The sequence below is a fragment of the Salvelinus namaycush genome, chromosome 5, assembly GCF_016432855.1.
Source record: "Salvelinus namaycush isolate Seneca chromosome 5, SaNama_1.0, whole genome shotgun sequence".
NCBI lineage: Eukaryota > Metazoa > Chordata > Actinopteri > Salmoniformes > Salmonidae > Salvelinus > Salvelinus namaycush.
This window is the reverse complement of record NC_052311.1, coordinates 7,356,734-7,376,127: the sequence shown is the minus strand read 5'-3', so window position 1 is coordinate 7,376,127 and position 19,394 is coordinate 7,356,734. Positions and strand designations below refer to the sequence as shown.

Here is a 19,394-nt window from a genome sequence, read left to right as displayed (position 1 = left end):
CGCTGTAATTATGGTGGCTCAGAAGGCGATTGATTACTCTATAGTGTGCTGCAAGTGTTTTGCAATTTGAAATAGTCACACCCAGAGCAATGTTTTTATTTATTTATTCTAAATACATGGCTCTGGTCATGCCCATATTGATCAGTACACACCTCGCCACACCCACCAAACGGGAGCAAACGTACCTCAAATGCTGTTGAAGAACGGTTCTCATCGTTTTGGGGAAACGTGTGGTTTCATTTCAAATCGTCACGCAACGTAGAAAACGTTGACGCGAACTCGACGCACCTCACCTGTGACATTGGGTTAGTTTTTCTTTCCCCTTTTATTTGGTGACCTCTAGCGCATGAGAAGAGAACAACAGGTAATACCTGAAGTATCCTGTAGGTGGCACCAAATATCGTGTTAATGTCAGGTAGGGGGCGGGACCAATGCGCTGATTGGGTCAACTCGAGTCCCTCAAAGCTGGCAAAACATAGCTGCTTAGTTAGCTATCTTTACTAACTAGCCAGTTACAGGCTAACAGGGACATGGCTTAGCGTGGTTCGAGCAATTACATCGATAATCATATAGCTATATTTTTATTACATACATCTCATTTACTTTAAAAAAAAAAATCTTTGTAAACGTACTTGATTAACGCAAACTTGTGCGTTGGATTTATCAGGCTAATTCGAGCATTTCTTGACAACACGGCTCATCTCAACCGGTGAAGCCAAGGTAGGTTTGTTATGTTTAGCTAGCGCTCTAGCTTGGTGGCTGGCTAATCAACAGTTCTCTTGGAAATGCATCGATGTAAGGACAATGATCTACTGGCTTGCATGATAAATTATATAAATGCATGTGTTTTAACGTTAATTTGATCTAATTAGCTAGCAACAAATGGCAACTAGACGCTGCACTTATCTTTAGTTGTAAATGTTGGCGGCATTCAATGAAACTGAATGTGAGTGGGGGGGGGGAAGATGCGGTTTGCGCCCGCTGTTAACCTACAATGTCAGCCTTCGAAGCTTCGGCCGTTATTTCTTTATTCATCATGGCAGCGTTATTAATTATAAACATGGGAGTTTGTTAGTTGATGTAGCCAGAAAATATATTCAACTGCCGTCTATGGCTTTTATTGGCATGTAAACGTAACGAAGTAACTAGCTATGATCAAATTGATTAGTTATCCCACCACGATGAGCTTGCAGTTTGGGTGTTTGTTCGGATGATTGCTTATTTCAAAACAGTGGTTTGAATGGTTTGTTCCTTACGCGAGCTGCTGATCGAAACATTCGATTATCTTCCCCTAGCAGAACAGGAGCAACATGGTAGTTCCGGACAGCGCCGGTGAGGTCCAACCGGCAGGCAATGACTGTACCGGGGGTCTCATGAAGACGTCCCAGCCGAGCTACGAGGAGGAGCAGGAGCTAGCAGGGGTGGAGTTGGAAGAGGTACGTAAGCTCCAGGAGCTCATTCGAAGACTCGAGGTCCAGAATCAAACACTCCGCAACAGGGGAGGCAGTAAAAATCTACATCTTAGGGGAGCGACCACCACAAACAGTAACCTCACAACCAGTACCAACATCAATGAGAGAATCTCTTCCAGCGAAGAGGTGACCAACACCAACTCCCCTCTCAGGTTGGGGAGCAGTGGAAGTTGTGGAACTGAACTAGGCAGCAGCAGTGACGTGGAGCTGTCCCCTCCTCAGGACAGTAGTAGCAGTGAGGATATGTCCCCGCTCCCTGCAGCTAACCAGATAGAGGATGCGGATGGTGGACTGTGCGCAGGCTTTCTGACCCTGCCCTGCGGGAACGGACCAGGACCGGCGCAGACCCAGGGGCTAAGCCCAACCCCAGAGAGTCCCTCTCTGGACAGCTATGAGTCTGAGACTCTGGCGGAGAGCGACTCTGGGGTGGACCAGTTGGCCCTGGATGAGGTTGATGTTCTGGACCTATGGGAGGACCTTGCAGAGGTGGATGACGAGGACAGCTGGTAGGTACCATGGGGATAGGAGCGAGACAAAGAAAGCATCTGAAATTCCAACCTATTTCCTATATAGCTAATGCAGTACTTTAAACTGGGGCCTGCATAAGGCTCTGCTCAAAAGGAGTGCACTATATAGGGAATAGTGTCATTTCAGATTCAGTCAAATATCCTCTGCACACTGTTTGGAAGGTCTCCTACCTTTTATTTTCTATGCTCCGATCATAAAGGGTCTTGTTCAGTTTTTTAGTCTACGGTCCCTTCCTCATCTGCTGTGTATCTGCAGATTCTGCTCTGTTCAGATGAAACGTATTCCCAGTAGACACTAGACATGCATTCTGATCACTGCAGATGAAGGAGAGGAACACATGTAGACGTATCTTCACTAGTCTGCACCCCCACATGTTGGAGTGGAGACATCTGTTTACCACTGTCTCCAGGGGTCAGCGTGATGTCATACTGTGTGTGTGGGATGAGTTTGTGATCACACTCAGGATGATGGAAGGCCCTATAGCCAGATGAGTTATTATGTTACTGTTCTGTTGAACCTTTCAATCTCATAAGTATAGGGACTATGACTGTGACCTTTAGTCATACCAATGTCCCAAATGGCACCCTATTCCCGTTATAGTGCACTACTTTTGACCAGGGCCCTAGTGCACTATGTAGGGAATAAGGTACTGTTTGGGACGTGGCCCTAGGTTGAAGGTGGGTCTCTGCTGTGGCAGTTGGCCTGGTTTCCGTAATACGCAGCAACCAGAGGAAAACATGCAGAAAATACATGCAGATTTGATGCAGCTGGGCTAGTAGGTCTTTATATGGAAATATCTGTGCGCTGCTTCTGCCTTGGAAATGCTCGGCTTTGTGGGCTGTATAAAATGGGCACTGACAGGCAGTGCCTCTGATCACTGGATCTATGTGACTGGGAGAGAGAAAAGAGGGGTTAGTGTGGAGAGAGAGGATGGGTAGTGACTGAGAGGGAGACTGAAATGGACAGAGAGGGGGAGTGCCTTGCTCTAGAGGGAGAGGGGCCACTGTTGTCGCTGGGCGAGGGGCAGCCAGCCAACGTGATTTACTCTGGGCACTGTGTGTGTGCGCTCAGCAGCAATAGTGATTTTTCTCCTCTGACATGAATACCCAGAGAGGGAGGCTTGAGCGCAGAGCCAGAACTAGTGCAGCACAGCTGGGCCTCTCAACGGCTGAGGAGACATGAGTTCTATTCACTAGGCACCCGACTGAATCAAATGGACTGAAACGTGTCCAATAAGAAAGGCACTTGTTTTCCATTTTTAAAGCATTTTGCTATGGTGGGCCCTAATGCATACAGCCATTGGGCCCTAATATATATACAGCCTTAATATAATGCATACATTTAGTCTCAAATAAATAATGAAACATGTTTAAATAATGCAAAAACAGTGTTGGAGAAGAAAGTAAAAGTGCAATATACAAAATGTGCCATGTATGTGCCATGTACAAAAGCTAACGGTTATGTTCCTTGCTCTGAACATGAGAACATATGAAAGCTGGTGGTTCCTTTTAACATGAGTCTTCAATATTCCCAGTTAAGAAGTTTTAGGTTGTAGTTATTATAGGAATTATCTGACTATTTCTCTCTATACGATTTGTATTTCATATAACTTTAACTATTGGGTGTTCTTATAGGCACTATATTGCCAGCCTAATCTCGGAAGTTGATAGGCTTAAAGTCATAAACAGCGCTGTGCTTCAAGCATTGCGAAAAGCTGCTGGCAAACGCAGGAAAGTGCGGTTTGAATGAATGCTTACGAGTCTGCTGCTGCCTACCACGGACGCTCAGTCAGACTGCTCTATCTAATATCAAATCATAGACTTAATTATAATATAATAAACACACAGAAATACGAGCCTTAGGTCATTAATATGGTCAAATCCGGAAGCTATCATTTCGAAAACAAAATGTTTATTCTTTCAGTGAAATACGGAACCGTTCCGTATTTTATCGAACGGGTGGCAACCCTAAATCTAAATATTGCTGTTACATTGCACAACCTTCAATGTTATGTCATAATTAAGTAAAATTCTGGCTAATTAATTATGGTCTTTGTTAGGAAGAAATGGTCTTCACACAGTTCGCAACGAGCCAGGCGGCCCAAACTGCTGCATATACCCTGACTCTGCTTGCACTGAACACAACGAGCCAGGCGACCCAAACTGCTGCATATACCCTGACTCTGCTTGCACTGAACACAACGAGCCAGGCGACCCAAACTGCTGCATATACCCTGACTCTGCTTGCACTGAACACAACGAGCCAGGCGACCCAAACTGCTGCATATACCCTGACTCTGCTTGCACTGAACACAACGAGCCAGGCGACCCAAACTGCTGCATATACCCTGACTCTGCTTACACTGAACACAACGAGCCAGGCGGCCCAAACTGCTGCATATACCCTGACTCTGCTTACACTGAACACAACGAGCCAGGCGACCCAAACTGCTGCACATACCCTGACTCTGCTTACACTGAACACAACGAGCCAGGCGGCCCAAACTGCTGCATATACCCTGACTCTGCTTACACTGAACACAACGAGCCAGGCGGCCCAAACTGCTGCATATACCCTGACTCTGCGTGCACTGAACACAACGAGCCAGGCGACCCAAACTGCTGCATATACCCTGACTCTGCTTACACTGAACGCAACGAGCCAGGCGACCCAAACTGCTGCATATACCCTGACTCTGCTTGCACTGAACACAAGAGAAGTGACACAATTTCAGGCACCGCATTGATTATATGCAACGCAGGACAAACTAGTTAAACTAGTAATATCATCAACCATGTGTAGTTAACTAGTGATTAGGTTAAGATTGATTGTTTTTTACAAGATAAGTTTAATGCTAACTAACAACTTACCATGGCTCCTTGCTGCCTACACTCGCGTAACAGGTGGTCAGCCTGTCTAGTGCGCTACTCGGGGCTTTTACTACTGCTGGCTCAGTCGCTACTCGGGGCTTCTACTACTGCTGGCTCAGTCGCTACTCGGGGCTTCTACTACTGCTGGCTCAGTCGCTACTCGGGCTTCTACTACCGCTGGCTCAGTTGCTGCTCGGGGCTTCTACTACTGCTGGCTCAGTCGCTGCTCGGGGCTTCTACTACTGCTGGCTCAGTCGCTGCTCGGGGCTTCTACTACTGCTGGCTCAGTCGCTGCTCGGGGCTTCTACTACTGCTGGCTCAGTCGCTGCTCGGGGCTTCTACTACTGCTGGCTCAGTCGCTGCTCGGGGCTTCTACTACTGCTGGCTCAGTCGCTGCTCAGGGCTTCTACTACTGCTGGCTCAGTCGCTACTCAGGGCTTCTACTACTGCTGGCTCAGGGCTTCTACTACTGCTGGCTCAGTCGCTACTCAGGGCTTCTACTACTGCTGGCTCAGGGCTTCTACTACTGCTGGTTCAGTCGCTGCTCGGGGCTTCTACTACTGCTGGCTCAGTCGCTACTCGGGGCTTCTACTACTGCTGGCTCAGTCGCTACTCAGGGCTTCTACTACTGCTGGCTCAGGGCTTCTACTACTGCTGGCTCAGTCGCTACTCAGGGCTTCTACTACTGCTGGCTCAGGGCTTCTACTACTGCTGGTTCAGTCGCTGCTCGGGGCTTCTACTACTGCTGGCTCAGTCGCTGCTCGGGGCTTCTACTACTGCTGGCTCAGTCGCTACTCAGGGCTTCTACTACTGCTGGCTCAGTCGCTACTCAGGGCTTCTACTACTGCTGGCTCAGTCGCTACTCAGGGCTTCTACTACTGCTGGCTCAGTCGCTACTCAGGGCTTCTACTACTGCTGGCTCAGTCGCTACTCAGGGCTTCTACTACTGCTGGCTCAGTCGCTACTCAGGGCTTCTACTACTGCTGGCTCAGTCGCTACTCAGGGCTTTTACTACTGCTGGCTCAGTCGCTGCTCAGGGCTTCTACTACTGCTGGCTCAGTCGCTGCTCAGGGCTTCTACTACTGCTGGCTCAGTCGCTACTCAGGGCTTCTACTACTGCTGGCTCAGGGCTTCTACTACTGCTGGCTCAGTCGCTGCTCAAGGCTTCTACTACTGCTGGCTCAGTCGCTGCTCAAGGCTTCTACTACTGCTGGCTCAGTCGCTGCTCAAGGCTTCTACTACTGCTGGCTCAGTCGCTGCTCAGGGCTTCTACTACTGCTGGCTCAGTCGCTGCTCAGGGCTTCTACTACTGCTGGCTCAGTCGCTGCTCAGGGCTTCTACTACTGCTGGCTAAGTCGCTGCTCAGGGCTTCTACTACTGCTGGCTCAGTCGCTGCTCAGGGCTTCTACTACTGCTGGCTCAGTCGCTGCTCAGGGCTTCTACTACTGCTGGCTCAGTCAGGATTTGCATCATTCAAATGATCATCTCACTCTCTTCAAATGAATGTCAACCCTGTACTGCTGTTGCTGTCTAGTCTGGGTTCTTCTGGGGTGTAGGAGGAGCTTGGCTTGTTTACCAGAATTTAATTAACAGGATTGGATTACCTACATTTTTGTAATGGCAGACTGCTAATTCCAAGTGAGTCCATCTTCATTTAATTTCCCCTCTGTACGCCACAATGTTCATCTGGGCATGAGGCTTGTGTGTGTTTGCCAAGTTCAGGGTGTTTAAAACTAAAAAACGTATGCGTTTGTTTTAGCTGTTCCATTTTGTACAGTATTGTCCGATACAAACGGGTACCATATTGTATTCCTGGTAGCTACTTTAGCAGCTGATCTGTGGATTAACAACCCAAAGCAGCAAAGCCTTGTTCTTTCTACCACATTATGAACCAGTCTGTATGAGCCCCAGGTGGTTATCACTACTACAACATTAAATAAATAATCTGCCCAGGCATGGACCCCTAAGCTGCTTTGGGCTGGTGGCTAGGGCTCAGGACTGAGTCGCAAGTGGCACCCTGTTCCCTTTATGATGCACTACTTTTGACCAGAACCCTATGGTTGTAGTGGACTACATAGTGAATAGGGTGCCATTTGGGCTAGAGGCTGGATGGCTGCTGCTGGGGCCTAAACTTATTTTTTGGGGGGGGGTGGCTTAGGCTGCATGTGATCCATCATGGACCTTCTGCTTCTAAAAACATTTACTGACAGGTATGGAGAATTCTGGTAATCTGTGGGGGTTGAGTCTAGAAGTAACCCGGCTGTGCAAGGAACAAGCCAAGAAATGGCACACAAGCTAAGGTGAACAAAAGTGTCCAATGTCCATGCATGAGCACTTTGTTTTGTGTGCAGATGATGGCGTGCCTACCAGTATTTATATTTAGCTCTATGTATAAATAATAACAACAAATGGTCCATTTACCAAATGAGCTGCCCTTAGTGCCTCTACACTTCAACTGTAGCTCTGTGTATCAAATGATCTGCCTGTTAAACAACTGGCCTCGGTAACTAGGCCTACTACTTAACATCAGTCACCGCTGGGCAGCTCTCCAATTACTAGAACAAAACTGTTCCAGGATCAAGTTCTCTGATTTTAGAGACCTGGCTGACTACTGAAACATCTGTAGTGAGAGACCTGGCTGACTACTGAAACATCTGTAGTGAGAGACCCGGCTGACTACTGAAACATTTGTAGTGAGAGACCCGGCTGACTACTGAAACATTTGTAGTGAGAGACCCGGCTGACTACTGAAACATCTGTAGTGAGAGACCCGGCTGACTACTGAAACATTTGTAGTGAGAGACCCGGCTGACTACTGAAACATCTGTAGTGAGTGACCCGGCTGACTACTGAAACATCTGTAGTGAGAGACCCGGCTGACTACTGAAACATCTGTAGTGAGAGACCTGGCTGACTACTGAAACATCTGTAGTGAGAGGCACGGCTGACTACTGAAACATTTGTAGTGAGAGACCCGGCTGACTACTGAAACATCTGTAGTGAGAGGCCCGGCTTACTACTGAAACATCTGTAGTGAGAGGCCCGGCTGACTACTGAAACATCTGTAGTGAGAGGCCCGGCTGACTACTGAAACATCTGTAGTGAGAGGCCCGGCTGACTACTGAAACATCTGTAGTGAGAGGCCCGGCTGACTACTGAAACATCTGTAGTGAGAGGCCCGGCTGACTACTGAAACATCTGTAGTGAGAGGCCCGGCTGACTACTGAAACATCTGTAGTGAGAGACCCGGCTGACTACTGAAACATCTGTAGTGAGAGACCCGGCTGACTACTGAAACATCTGTAGTGAGAGGCCTGGCTGTCTACTGTCTTCATTGTTGCTGGTCCCAGTGGGATAGAGGGCTTGTCTTTTGTGTTTGTCCAATGGGAAGATGAGCCCAAGTTGATTACTCAAAAACCAGTTAGCACAGCCAGGCCTCTTGTGTGTGTTTTGTGGCTCGAAGCATTCCCCCATGTGACCCGGATCAAACGTCCTAACGAACTTGGCAGTTTGCGCTGCACTTTTCAAGGAGACTTAAAGACTCACTGCTACCTGGCTTTACTTCACATGTACTCAAACTGTTAAAGCAATGCAAGACGATCAGGCCCAGCGCTGATGTGCAAGACGATCAGGCCCAGCGCTGATGTGCAAGACGATCAGGCCCAGCGCTGATGTGCAAGACGATCAGGCCCAGCGCTGATGTCAGTTGAGATCATCACCTTGCTGTGTAGGAGACTAGGCACATTGTCTACAGTAGGCTAGACTTGCTGTAGATGTGCCTATTTCAGACCACTCATGCAGTAGAAGGTAATGCATAGTGATTGCTGGGAGAGGACAGTACAGTAGAGCCCTCATTGGGAGATGGGGTCATGCACAGGCCACAGTGCTGCTGATATTGCTACTGTGGAAGGAAGAGGTAACACTGCCAGGTATGGGCTGAGCACAAACAGCACAGCTGTGGACTGTGGTTATTGCCCGGGAATCTGGGATAGGCTAGAATGGGCCGAACTAAATTGGTTGAGATGGAGTGGTGACTGTCTAGGATTGGATAAAAGGATGGTTTAGTCTATGGCAATGCCTTATGTATGTAACAAAGACATGCTGTGTGTTGAAACACGTGGAGTCTATTTCTAGTAGTAGGTGATTAGTGGTATGAAGGATAACGAGTTTGTGTGTGTGGTTGTTCCACCAATATGCGTAAGACTAGAAGACAGGCCTCCTGCAAACATTCCCACATAGTACAAGTTATTAAATGCGTAACTCGCAAGCCAGAGAACCATTAATGCTGTGTTCTTATCCCACTGTTCTGCTGTTTGCTTGGCTGCAGGCAGGCTGGATGAACAGGCTTTGGGGCTTTGCAAAATGTAAATCGCCTCTTTTTCTCCCTTCCTCTTGCTGTCTCGTGCTCTCCATCCACCACCTCCTTTCATTGCTGCCTGCCCCATTATCCACCACATCTCTCCTCTCTCCCGGCCTCATCTTTCTCCTCCCTACCCTCTCTATCGCTTTCATATATATATTTTTTTCTTCTCTCCCTCGTCTCTCTGCAGGTTGTATGTCTCCCCTAAGAAGCAGGTAGTTGCTGAGCCCAGGCCTGAGTCTCCTCTGAAGTGGTGTCGGAAGGTTCTGGACCACCCCAGCCCAGAGACGGAGGTGGCCTGTCGCACCCTGCTCAACCGTCTCGACCAGAGTACACACCTACCTAGTAACCTTGATAATAACCTTATAATGATCATATACCAACTCTAAAGTAACTATACTATAGTAACCACAGTCACCTTATACTAACCATGTATTAACCATGTACAATAACCTTATAGTAATCCTATAATAACCATATACAACCTTTTGATAACCATAAAAAAACATAACCTTACATTAACATTATAACAACCCTGTAGGAACACTTCTACAATAACCTTGCTTCCTGCCAGTGCCCAGTAACCCTATACCAACAGTACCAGTGCAAAGTAACGCTCCTGTCCAACACCCAATAACCTCATAACAAGCAATATACAAATAAGATGAGCTTGCCACTGACCAACAGTGAATGCAGTTATAACACATTACCTGAGGCAATAACCAGTACAGTCTCCTATCCAATAACATAACGTTATGACTATAACTATTGTTCCCTGAAGGAGGGAAACGAGGTACAACATACTATAGGGAGTCTCACTCCAGCGACTTCAGTTGAAGGATCTACAAACACGCCTGACATGGCCAATGAAATCTGCGCCTCTCTGGAAGCCCCCTGTTCCACAGGTTATAAGTATGAGGCTTGGATTCAGTACTTGATTTTAATACCGCTGTTCGCCGAGGAACAGGGGTGTGGGGCCAAACAGGTGTTGTACCTCGTTTCCCATCCTTCCGGGAACAGTAGTTCTAGTCATAACGTTACGTTCCCTTTGTCAGTCAACTTCGGTACTATGGGGAAATATAATCACACCTCAACGTTATGGCGAGATCACAAGACAATTTTCTGTTCATAATGATGTAACAAAAGTTTTGTCAACCATGAGAAGTTCTATAAATAGGAGTGGACGTATTGATTGATTGAAATCAGCTTTAATTGCTGGGGGTTTGATAGGGCCCAGGCCTATACACTAGCACACGGCTACTTACAGCAGATGTGCTCTAATTAAAGGTCATTGTAGAGTCTCTTACTGCCTCTAAGGCACTATGACACTACTGTCAACCGATCATCAATATGTCCACACCTACTGTATGTATAGAGTTTCTCTCAATCTCCACAAAACAACTTGTCGTGATTACGAGAAAATGTATGATCTTGGCATAACGAGGGAATGTTTTTATTCACGCGTCTTCTCTGGAATTAATGTTTGTGAGTGCAGATTTATTCGCGTCATGGTTGCGCCATTACTACAGTGAAAATGGCTTGCTTCTAGCCCAACCAGGTCAAAAGATCGGACACATATTACCACCGCAACATTTTAATCTTCCTATCGCGGATCGCCGGGACCGCATTTAACGTTCCTAAACCATGTCCTGGGCCATTCTAAAACTACTTGCGCCGTTAACTATTTGTTTACACTTCGTTCAGTCATGTTACCTCGTTAGCTAGCTAACAACCTGGTTACTTTGCTAGTATACGCAAACATCTGGGGGCAAAGAAAGGAAGGGTTATATCTTCTTCAGGAGATCAATGATCATAGCGATGAATGACAAACCTGATGTTTTTAGAGACGGTGTACAATTGTCAATGTAATGCATCTCCATAGAGAAATTGTGATTTTACACAATGTAGAAACCTAATAATCTACAAAATGACTTTTGTAATTTCAATGACATGTATTCGTATTGACATTTTTTGCTTTTATAATAAACTATCTTAACGGTGTTACATGTTAGTTTCTAAGGCACGTGTGCTTCAAAAGTAGCTAGATTCTATATAGGCCCCATATATGCTGCTCCCAATCAAAAATAATAATAATCTGGTGCTCCTAAATTTCATGTGGTGCTCCTAATGTAGAGATTCCCGGCAACTCCGCCACCACCAGTAGTTTACCAGTGTTCGATCCAGCAGCACACCCCCATTCATTATTTATTTATCCGGTGTGCATCTGGTACTTCCTGCAGCTATTGAACTTCAACAACCAAGCCATTCACACCCGACCAGGCTCAATGACCACTTGATGTCATGGTGTAGAGGCTGGCTGTTGGGTTGGATTACCTTGCTCTGGGTCAGATACTACCCACTTTAGAAGTGAAACGTTGACATGCACACCACCGTGCTGCTCATGTGTGGTACAGGAGATTACAGCCCCAGAGTTAACTTCATTGTAGAAAAGATCAAAGAACTCCTGCGCTCAATGTACTACATCAGCTACCCACTGGCACAGGCAGCCGGCGAAATAGGAAATCATTCACTAGGCTATAACCTACCCCATAGTTATGTTATATAAGTGTGATATTGGAGATTCACCCTCCCACACTTGATGTGGCCAATGGCAAACAATACTGCTTCCTGGAGGAAGTAAATAAAATAAAAAATATAGGAACCGGTGCCTTAGGAATAACGACCTACCATAGCCTCATTGCTACCTCTAGATCACTACGAGAACAGTTTCACACTCCCAAACTTGTGTTGTGGCCAACAATGACGCTGTGTGAAGTCGGTAAATAATATAGACACCATATTGTTAGCTCTTCATAAGTATTGCTATAGGACAGTAAGTTGTAAAACTATTGTTGTGCAGGCACAGACATGGTCCCACCTTAAGCTCTTGGAAACATCATCTGTCCTACTAAATACACAAAATCAATGCCTTTAGATTGGACTCGCTCTTTTGCAACAGTTTTTTAAAATGAACCAGCCACGGCCGACCATTTTGAAACGATGGTGAAAGTTGTCATTTCTCTTTTGATCAGGAATTACTTTTAAAGTTCTTGTTCACTTCAGAATCAGTACCTAAAGAACTGGTAAAGGAATCCTGAGCACACACCTCCACCCGACAGGGTTTTATTTGTCTACAAGGTCACAGATTTTGGCCAAAAATTGAAGTAAACACTCTCTTTGCACGATACAGGTTTCCTTTTAAACGGTGCCGTGACTCTGTTTATGTAACTGTGTGTGTCCTCTCCTGTCTCCTCTCCTGTCTCCTCTCCTGTCTCCTCTCCTGTCTCCTCTCCTGTCTCCTCTCCTGTGTGCCTTTTAGCATCTCGCTGGAGGAACATCTACAGCAGCGCTGGTCAGACGGGGGAGGCTGGCTCCTCTGGCTCTGGTCTCCTCTCTCCTGGGTACCACAACAAATCCACTAACAAAATCCTACTAACCAGTGGTGGCTCAGGTATGCATGATATTAATACACCACGTGCTGCTTTACTTTCAGCTGCTCTCTCTCTCTCTCCAGTGTGTTTAACAGTGTTGGTGGAACTCAACATTAAAGTAGTATCAGATTAAAAATAACTTAAGTTCTTAGACCGCTGTGCCACTCGGGAGGCTAGTCTAAGGCACTGCAGCGCTTGAGGCGTCACTACAGATCCGGGTTCAATCGCAACCGACCTCAACCGGGAGACCCATTGTCCCAGCGTTGTCCGGGGAGGGATGTCCTTGTCCCATTGCGCTCTAGGGACTCCTGTGGCGGGCCGGGTGCATGAACGCTGACACGGTCGCCAGTTGTACTGTGTTTCCTCCGACACATTGGTGCGGCTGGCTTCCGAGTTAAGCGAGCAGTGTGTAAAGAAGTAGTGCGCCTTGGCGAGGTCGTGTTGTGGAGGATGCACGACTCTCGACCTTCATCTCTCCCGAGTCCGTACGGGAGTTGCAGCGACGGGACAAGACTGTAACTACCAATTGGATACCACGAAATTGGGGAATATTAGTACCCGTCAAAAGTTTGGACACCTACTCATTCAAGGGTTTTTCTTTATTTTTGACTATTTTCTACATTGTAGAATAATAGTGAAGACATCAAAACTATGAAATAACACATGGAGGAGTCATGTAGTAACCAAAAAAGTGTTAAACAAGTTCAAATATATTTTAGATTCTTCAAAGTAGCCACCCTTTGCCTTGATGACAGCTTTGCACACTCTTTGCTTTCTCTCAACCAGCTTCATGCGGAAGGCTTTTCTAACAGTCTTGAAGGAGTTCCCACATGCTGAGCACTTGTCGGCTGCTTTTCCTTCACTCTGCGGTGTGAAGGCGCTCGGGTGATTGTGGAGGCCAGGTCATTTGATGCAGCACTCCATCACTCTCCTTCTTGGTCAAATAGCCCTTACACAGCCTGTAGGTGTGTTTTGAATCATTGTCCTGTGGAAAAACAAGTGATAGTCCCACTAAGCTCAAACCAGATGGGATGGTGTATCGCTGTGGTAGCCATGCTGGTTAAGTGTGCCTTGAATTCTAAATATATCACTGACAGTGTCACCAGCAAAGCACCATCACACCTCCATGCTTCAGTGGGAACCACACATGCGGAGATCATCCGTTCACCTACTCTGCGTCTCAAAGACACGGCGGTTGGAACCAAAAATCTCAAATTTGGATTCATCAGAACATAGGACAGATTGTGTATGTTTCTTGGCCCAAGCAAGTCTTTGTGAGACACAGAGTAGGTGAATGGATGATCTCCGCATGTGTGGTTCCCACTGTGAAGCAAGGAAGAGGTGTGATGGTGCTTTGCTGGTAACACTGTCTGACTTATTTAGTACCCTTAACCAGCATGGCTACCACAGCATTCTGCAGCGATACGCCATCCCATCTGGTTTGCGCTTAGGACTATCACTTGTTTTTGCACAGGACAATGATTCAAAACACACCTACAGGCTGTGTAAGGGCTATTTGACCAAGAAGGAGAGTGATGGAGTGCTGCATCAGATGACCTGGCCTCCACAATCACCCAACCTCAACCCAATTGAGATGGTTTGGGATGAGTTGGACTGCAGAGTGAAGGAAAAGCATCCAACAAGTGCTCAGCATATGTGGGAACTCCTTCAAGACTGTTGGAGAAGCATTCCAGGTGAAGCTGGTTGAGAGAATGCCAAGAGTGTGCAAAGCTGTCTTCAAGGTAAAGGGGGGTTACTTTGAAGAATCTAAAATAATATATTTTGATTTGTTTAAGACACACCCAAGTGATTTTGGAACTTCATGTTGAAAAACAATATTCCATGTATAAACAGAGTAATCTGGACACCTGGATCACCTTTTGAGATGTGCCTTTTGTTAAGTAAATCAGGTGATGAATGAGCTGAAAGGGAGACTGGAGTAGGACTTTAAAGTAACAGGTTTGTAACAAGTGTTTGTTTACAATGTTTGCTGTTTTTTCTGGAAAGTTTTCAAAGGGTTGTTCTCCTCAACTCAACGTAAAGGGTCAAAGGTTGGATGTATTGTGTATATTGGCCTTCTACAGCAACGATGCTGAATGGTATCTTATGTTATGCATTGATGATTATTTCACAACTAATGGCATTTACAGGCATGTTTTGCAGAGTGGTGTGGATATCAAATACTTTGGCCCTTAGCGATACTGGGAAAACAAACGTTTTAACTTCTCAAGGTGTGGGTGGCACTATGTAAACCAACACAATGCTATTGTTATGATGAACACAGACTGTAAATAACACTCTTTGCATGAAGTATGTAAATGCTTTGCTTGCTGGTGACCCCTCCTAATCCCATCTGTTATATAACCAAACACCCTGGATTATGTTGCCTCTCTTTCAGTTTGAATGAAGTGTGTGTGTGTGTTTCAGTTTGAATGAAGGGTGGGTGGGTGTGTGTGTCAGACGATGGCCTTGCTGATGCCTAGTAGAAACATCATGCTTCTAGCTGTCCTCAGCACTGTGTCTATACTAGTACAGTAGGACAGACAGGGAAGTCAGGACTTCTAAATATCTCTTCTCATAATGCAGGCCTGGTCCAGAAACAATTTCCTAGCTTTATAGTGTTCTTAGGTCTCCATACACAGATTATTACTGGACCAGTCTCTGATTTAGACTAATAAAGAGAATTGACTACCGTATGGATAATGTATAGTTGCATGTCCTTGGTTTTCAGGTTGTATTATAGTCCTTATTTTTATCCCTCAAGGGGCTGTTGTGTGCGACTACTGTGGAGGATTATATCTAAATCATGGTGTGTTATTGTTTTTCCAGGCTACATGAGTATGTACTCTGCTCTGAGTTCCCAGTCGTCTATAGACAGTGAGCTGAGTACCTCAGACGACTCCATCACCATGGGTTACAAGCTACAGGACCTCACTGACGTCCAGATCATGGCCCGCCTACAGGAAGAGAGTGAGTGGTGTTGTCTAGAATAATGACTGGTGATAATGTATTTCAGGAAGAGAGTGAGTGGTGTTGTCTAGAATAATGACTGGTGATGATGTATTTCAGGAAGAGAGTGAGTGGTGTTGTCTAGAATAATGACTGTGGTGATAATGTATTTCAGGAAGAGGGTGAATGGTGTGTAGAATACTGTTAAGTCTCTAAAGGGTTACATTGTGCTTGTCAATATGCCACAGATAACTGATAAAGAAGAAGACTGTGAATATGCTCACTCTGTGGTAGTGTGCTTAGGGCAGGACTGTGTTTGTAGTGTGTGGGTGTGCATGTCTTTCAAAGTTATTGTCCATGTAGATACTAAATACACAAGCCCGTAGACGCTTGTTCTTCCATGTGTATGTCTGTGGCAGCGTCCAGGCCCTGTAACTCTCTGCCCTCTCAGGTCTGAGACAGGACTATGCCTCCAGCTCTGCCTCAGTGTCTCGTCGTAGTTCCTCTGCCTCCCTCCAGTCTCTACGTCGGGGTGGGACCTACAGCGACCAGGAGTTTGACACCTACAGCCTGGAGGATGAGGAGGATGAGTGTTGCTCTCTGCCCCAGCGACGCCTCCGCTACTCCCCCTCTCCCCTGGGCTCGCCCCGCTGCCTCTCCCCCTCCCCAGGCTCCCAGGGCCAGGCAGAGTACAGCAGGCTGGGGGCCCCCCGGCAACGTGCTCCACGTCGATCGCTACAGGGGCCCGGGCCCGAGCTGCTAAAGTTCGCCAAGACCGAGGGTAGGTGGAGACTGGAGAGGAGTGTCCATGCATCACACACTAACCCGAAAACATAGCAGTACCTGTACAGTCAGAACTACATGGAATTGTCAGTCAGATGTACTCTATCGTTTGATGACATGACTTCTAAATCGATTAGTTCTATAGAACGCAGTTTCAGTTCAGTCTTTCTCCAACTCAAACTGTGTGTGTGGTTCCAGAAGAGGTGAGGCACAGCATGCCTAACCTGGCCCCCCGCACCAGCCTGCGTTCCCTGGAGGCGGTCAGGAACAGCCGCAGCATGGAGGCTAACCTCCAGAGCTCTGGCAACCGCATATCTCACCTGCCCCACTCCCCCTCCTCAGGTAACCCTCACCTGGTCTGTACACCTGCCCCCTCCTAGGGTAACCCTCACCTGGCCTGTCCACCTGCCCCCTCCTCAGGTAACCCTCACCTGGCCTGTCCACCTGCCCCCTCCTCGGGTAACCCTCACCTGGCCTGTACACCTGCCCCCTCAGGTAACCCTCACCTGGTCTGTCCACCTGCCCCCTCCTAGGGTAACCCTCACCTGGCCTGTCCACCTGCCCCCTCCTCGGGTAACCCTCACCTGGCCTGTGCACCTGCCCCCTCCTCGGGTAACCCTCACCTGGCCTGTGCACCTGCCCCACTCTCTCAAATAGAACTTGATACTGTGTACCCTATCCTGAGGCTCAGAGGGAGCCTCTCACATGTACCCTACTCCCCTCAGGTAACCCTTACCGGTACCTCGCCTGTCTCACAACTACCCCCCCCCCCCCCCCCCCAAATCACTAATATTCCTCTGGGTACAGGCATCTAGTCTACAACTCCTCCCTCTCCCTCATTACTGTCCCTCCCTCCCTGGTTATACACCTCAGTTCCACTAATAGTCCTCTGGGTACAGGCATCTAGTCTACAACTCTTTTCTGCCACAATTCCTGATGTCAAGTATACAGAGAATATGTGCTCTTCTCTCTCATTACCTGAATTGTACTGTCATCAGATCATTGGCATATGAACATGAAATAAGTGAGAAGACCACATGTGTACTACTTTGCAGTGTGGATAGCACTCTCCTAAACCCATCTCATCATGCCCATCACCCCCTCCCCAGGTATGTCATCTAGTCGGATGCGAGGCAGTGGCCAGTCCCCTCTGTCCATGCGGGTCCCTGTCAAAGCCATGGGCTCCATGCCAGGGGCCCGCCAGCCCTCCAGGGGCCTGCCTGTAGTCCAGAGTGGACCCAATGGAGGGGTACGAAGGGTCCAGTCCCCAGGGCCTGCCAATGGGGGAGCCTACCCAGCTGGGAGAGCCTCTACTGGGGGTGGGAGGCAAGCAGCAGCCCCATCCTCCAGGGGAAGACTGGCCCAGACACCTAGAAGGTGATTGATTATTTAGACATACACATTCAGCATTATGACTTGGGATGATTACTTCTCATAAAGTGAGTTGATAGGAGTGTGATTTTTCAGTACAGTCACTCCGTTGGTTAAACCTGATTACTCCTTATCAGTGACGGCCACAAACCGTTTGTATGGCACTCTTACAGCTATCAAGACTCATGTCATTGTTGTCTTTGTTTGGTAGGTCTATGGGGATGACTAGAATGAATGGCCCAATCTCAAATGAGTCGTGGAGAGACGGCTGCTACTGAGGCAACAAGGAAACTTCCTCCACCGCTCTCCTTTACCTCACATTTTAGTATAAACAACACCAACATTGTGTACTGACTCTGAACATACCCCTGTGGGCAACACCAACTTACTTGCCTCTGAACATACCCCTGTGGGCAACACCAACTTACTTGCCTCTGAACATACCCCTGTGGGCAACACCAACTTACTTGCCTCTGAACATACCTCTGTAGGCTGGACCACTGTAGATGAACAGACCTTCCTTGGCATGAAGAACCCTCTCACACCATGGTTATACTGGAGAGAGACCGGATAGAGAGTGACTTAGCGCACAAACACACACACCGCTCTATCGCTCTAGGGACCTAGACCAAGCTTCCACAAAATGTTGTTTTTAACAAGTCAATTCCAGTCTATATTTTATGATAGTTGTTGAGAGAAGACTACGGGTTGTTTTTGATTTGTTTACGTTCTGTACAAATGATTGAAGACCGTGGGTGGACTGTTCTATTGTGTGAAGTTGAACTCCTAACTGATATGAAGGTGATCTCATCTTGGGTGTTGCATGATGTTTCTGTTTAGTTTCCTCTGAGGACAAAGAAGTTAGTTTGTTACATAATAGCCTTATCAATAGTAAGTCTGTTCTTCCAAGGAACAAACCCCATGTTGATGCGTGTGGGAAGGTTTTTTGAATGTTTGTGAGTGATTGATTGTGATTTCTCCTATAATGATGTGTTGTCTATTTGTGTTTTGCCGAGTCTGACGCAACATCTCTGGACCACACTGCCCTTCCCTTAAGAAAAATAAAACATGTTATTGTTGGGTTCAATTCTTTGTGCCAAGGTGCATTTCTGATGCTGCAGCACTGTTTCTAAAATCCAATAAAGTACGACTTGTAGTTGAGATACTGTATGCGTTGATTTACCACAGTTGTTTTTACTGCATATCGGTAGGTTAATCTGTTCTGGTTTTTGAATACCACTGTACTAATAAAATGGAACTGTTTTATGCACGAAGCAAAGGCATTATGCCTTTTCTAAGACAACCAGCTATGCACCCTCATGCGGAGTGCCTCTTAAAATCAGGAACTGTCATGAAAACGAACAATAAAACCTACCCAGAACTTTAACGTTTACTTTGTTTCTCGTGCAGATGCTCTTCCTCTGTTCAGCATGCATGGACCATAGATCGATGTGCCGTAGGCTGGAACACATTCTGCTATATAATTTTTTTTATTGTGAATAAAACTCAGAACCTATGAATAATCCCACTGTTATATCCTATTTAACAAGGCAATGTGTATTTTCCAACATGTGTAGCTGTCATAGTAGGGGACAACTTTATTAGGGAACATGAATGATGAGTGTATGCA

At 46.8% G+C, this 19,394-nt stretch overlaps 2 protein-coding genes across 7 annotated transcripts in view; one reads left to right on the top strand and one right to left on the bottom strand.

Moving 5' to 3' along the window:
- The window catches only part of LOC120047900 (BTB/POZ domain-containing protein KCTD16-like), a 908,275-nt gene that overhangs the window by 133,604 nt on the left and 755,277 nt on the right, over positions 1-19,394 (bottom strand). The window lies entirely within an intron of this gene.
- LOC120047897 (SLAIN motif-containing protein-like) lies at positions 516-18,925 on the top strand. 6 transcript variants are annotated; one of them, XM_038993489.1, is made up of 10 exons: positions 516-720; positions 1,296-1,436; positions 1,695-1,978; positions 9,421-9,575; positions 12,550-12,681; positions 15,491-15,631; positions 16,062-16,391; positions 16,592-16,735; positions 17,503-17,770; positions 17,976-18,925. In XM_038993489.1, the coding sequence occupies exons 2-10, from the start codon at positions 1,311-1,313 to the stop codon at positions 18,040-18,042; spliced, it is 1,647 nt and encodes a 548-aa protein (XP_038849417.1). In that variant the 5' UTR covers positions 516-720; positions 1,296-1,310; the 3' UTR covers positions 18,043-18,925. The 6 variants fall into 6 exon arrangements, with proteins under 6 accessions (XP_038849417.1, XP_038849411.1, XP_038849415.1 ...); XM_038993483.1 differs by having other exon boundaries at positions 1,299-1,978; XM_038993487.1 differs by having other exon boundaries at positions 1,296-1,978; positions 9,421-9,560.

Coding starts and splice junctions, on each gene's coding strand:
- LOC120047897 (XM_038993483.1), top strand. CDS start 1,311: ATGGTAGTTCCGGACAGCGCCGGTGAGGTCCAACCGGCAGGCAATGAC. Junction 9,576..12,549: donor CCAGAGTACACACCTACCTA/GTAACCTTGATA, acceptor TGTGCCTTTTAG/CATCTCGCTGGAGGAACATC. Junction 15,632..16,061: donor GGCCCGCCTACAGGAAGAGA/GTGAGTGGTGTT, acceptor CTGCCCTCTCAG/GTCTGAGACAGGACTATGCC.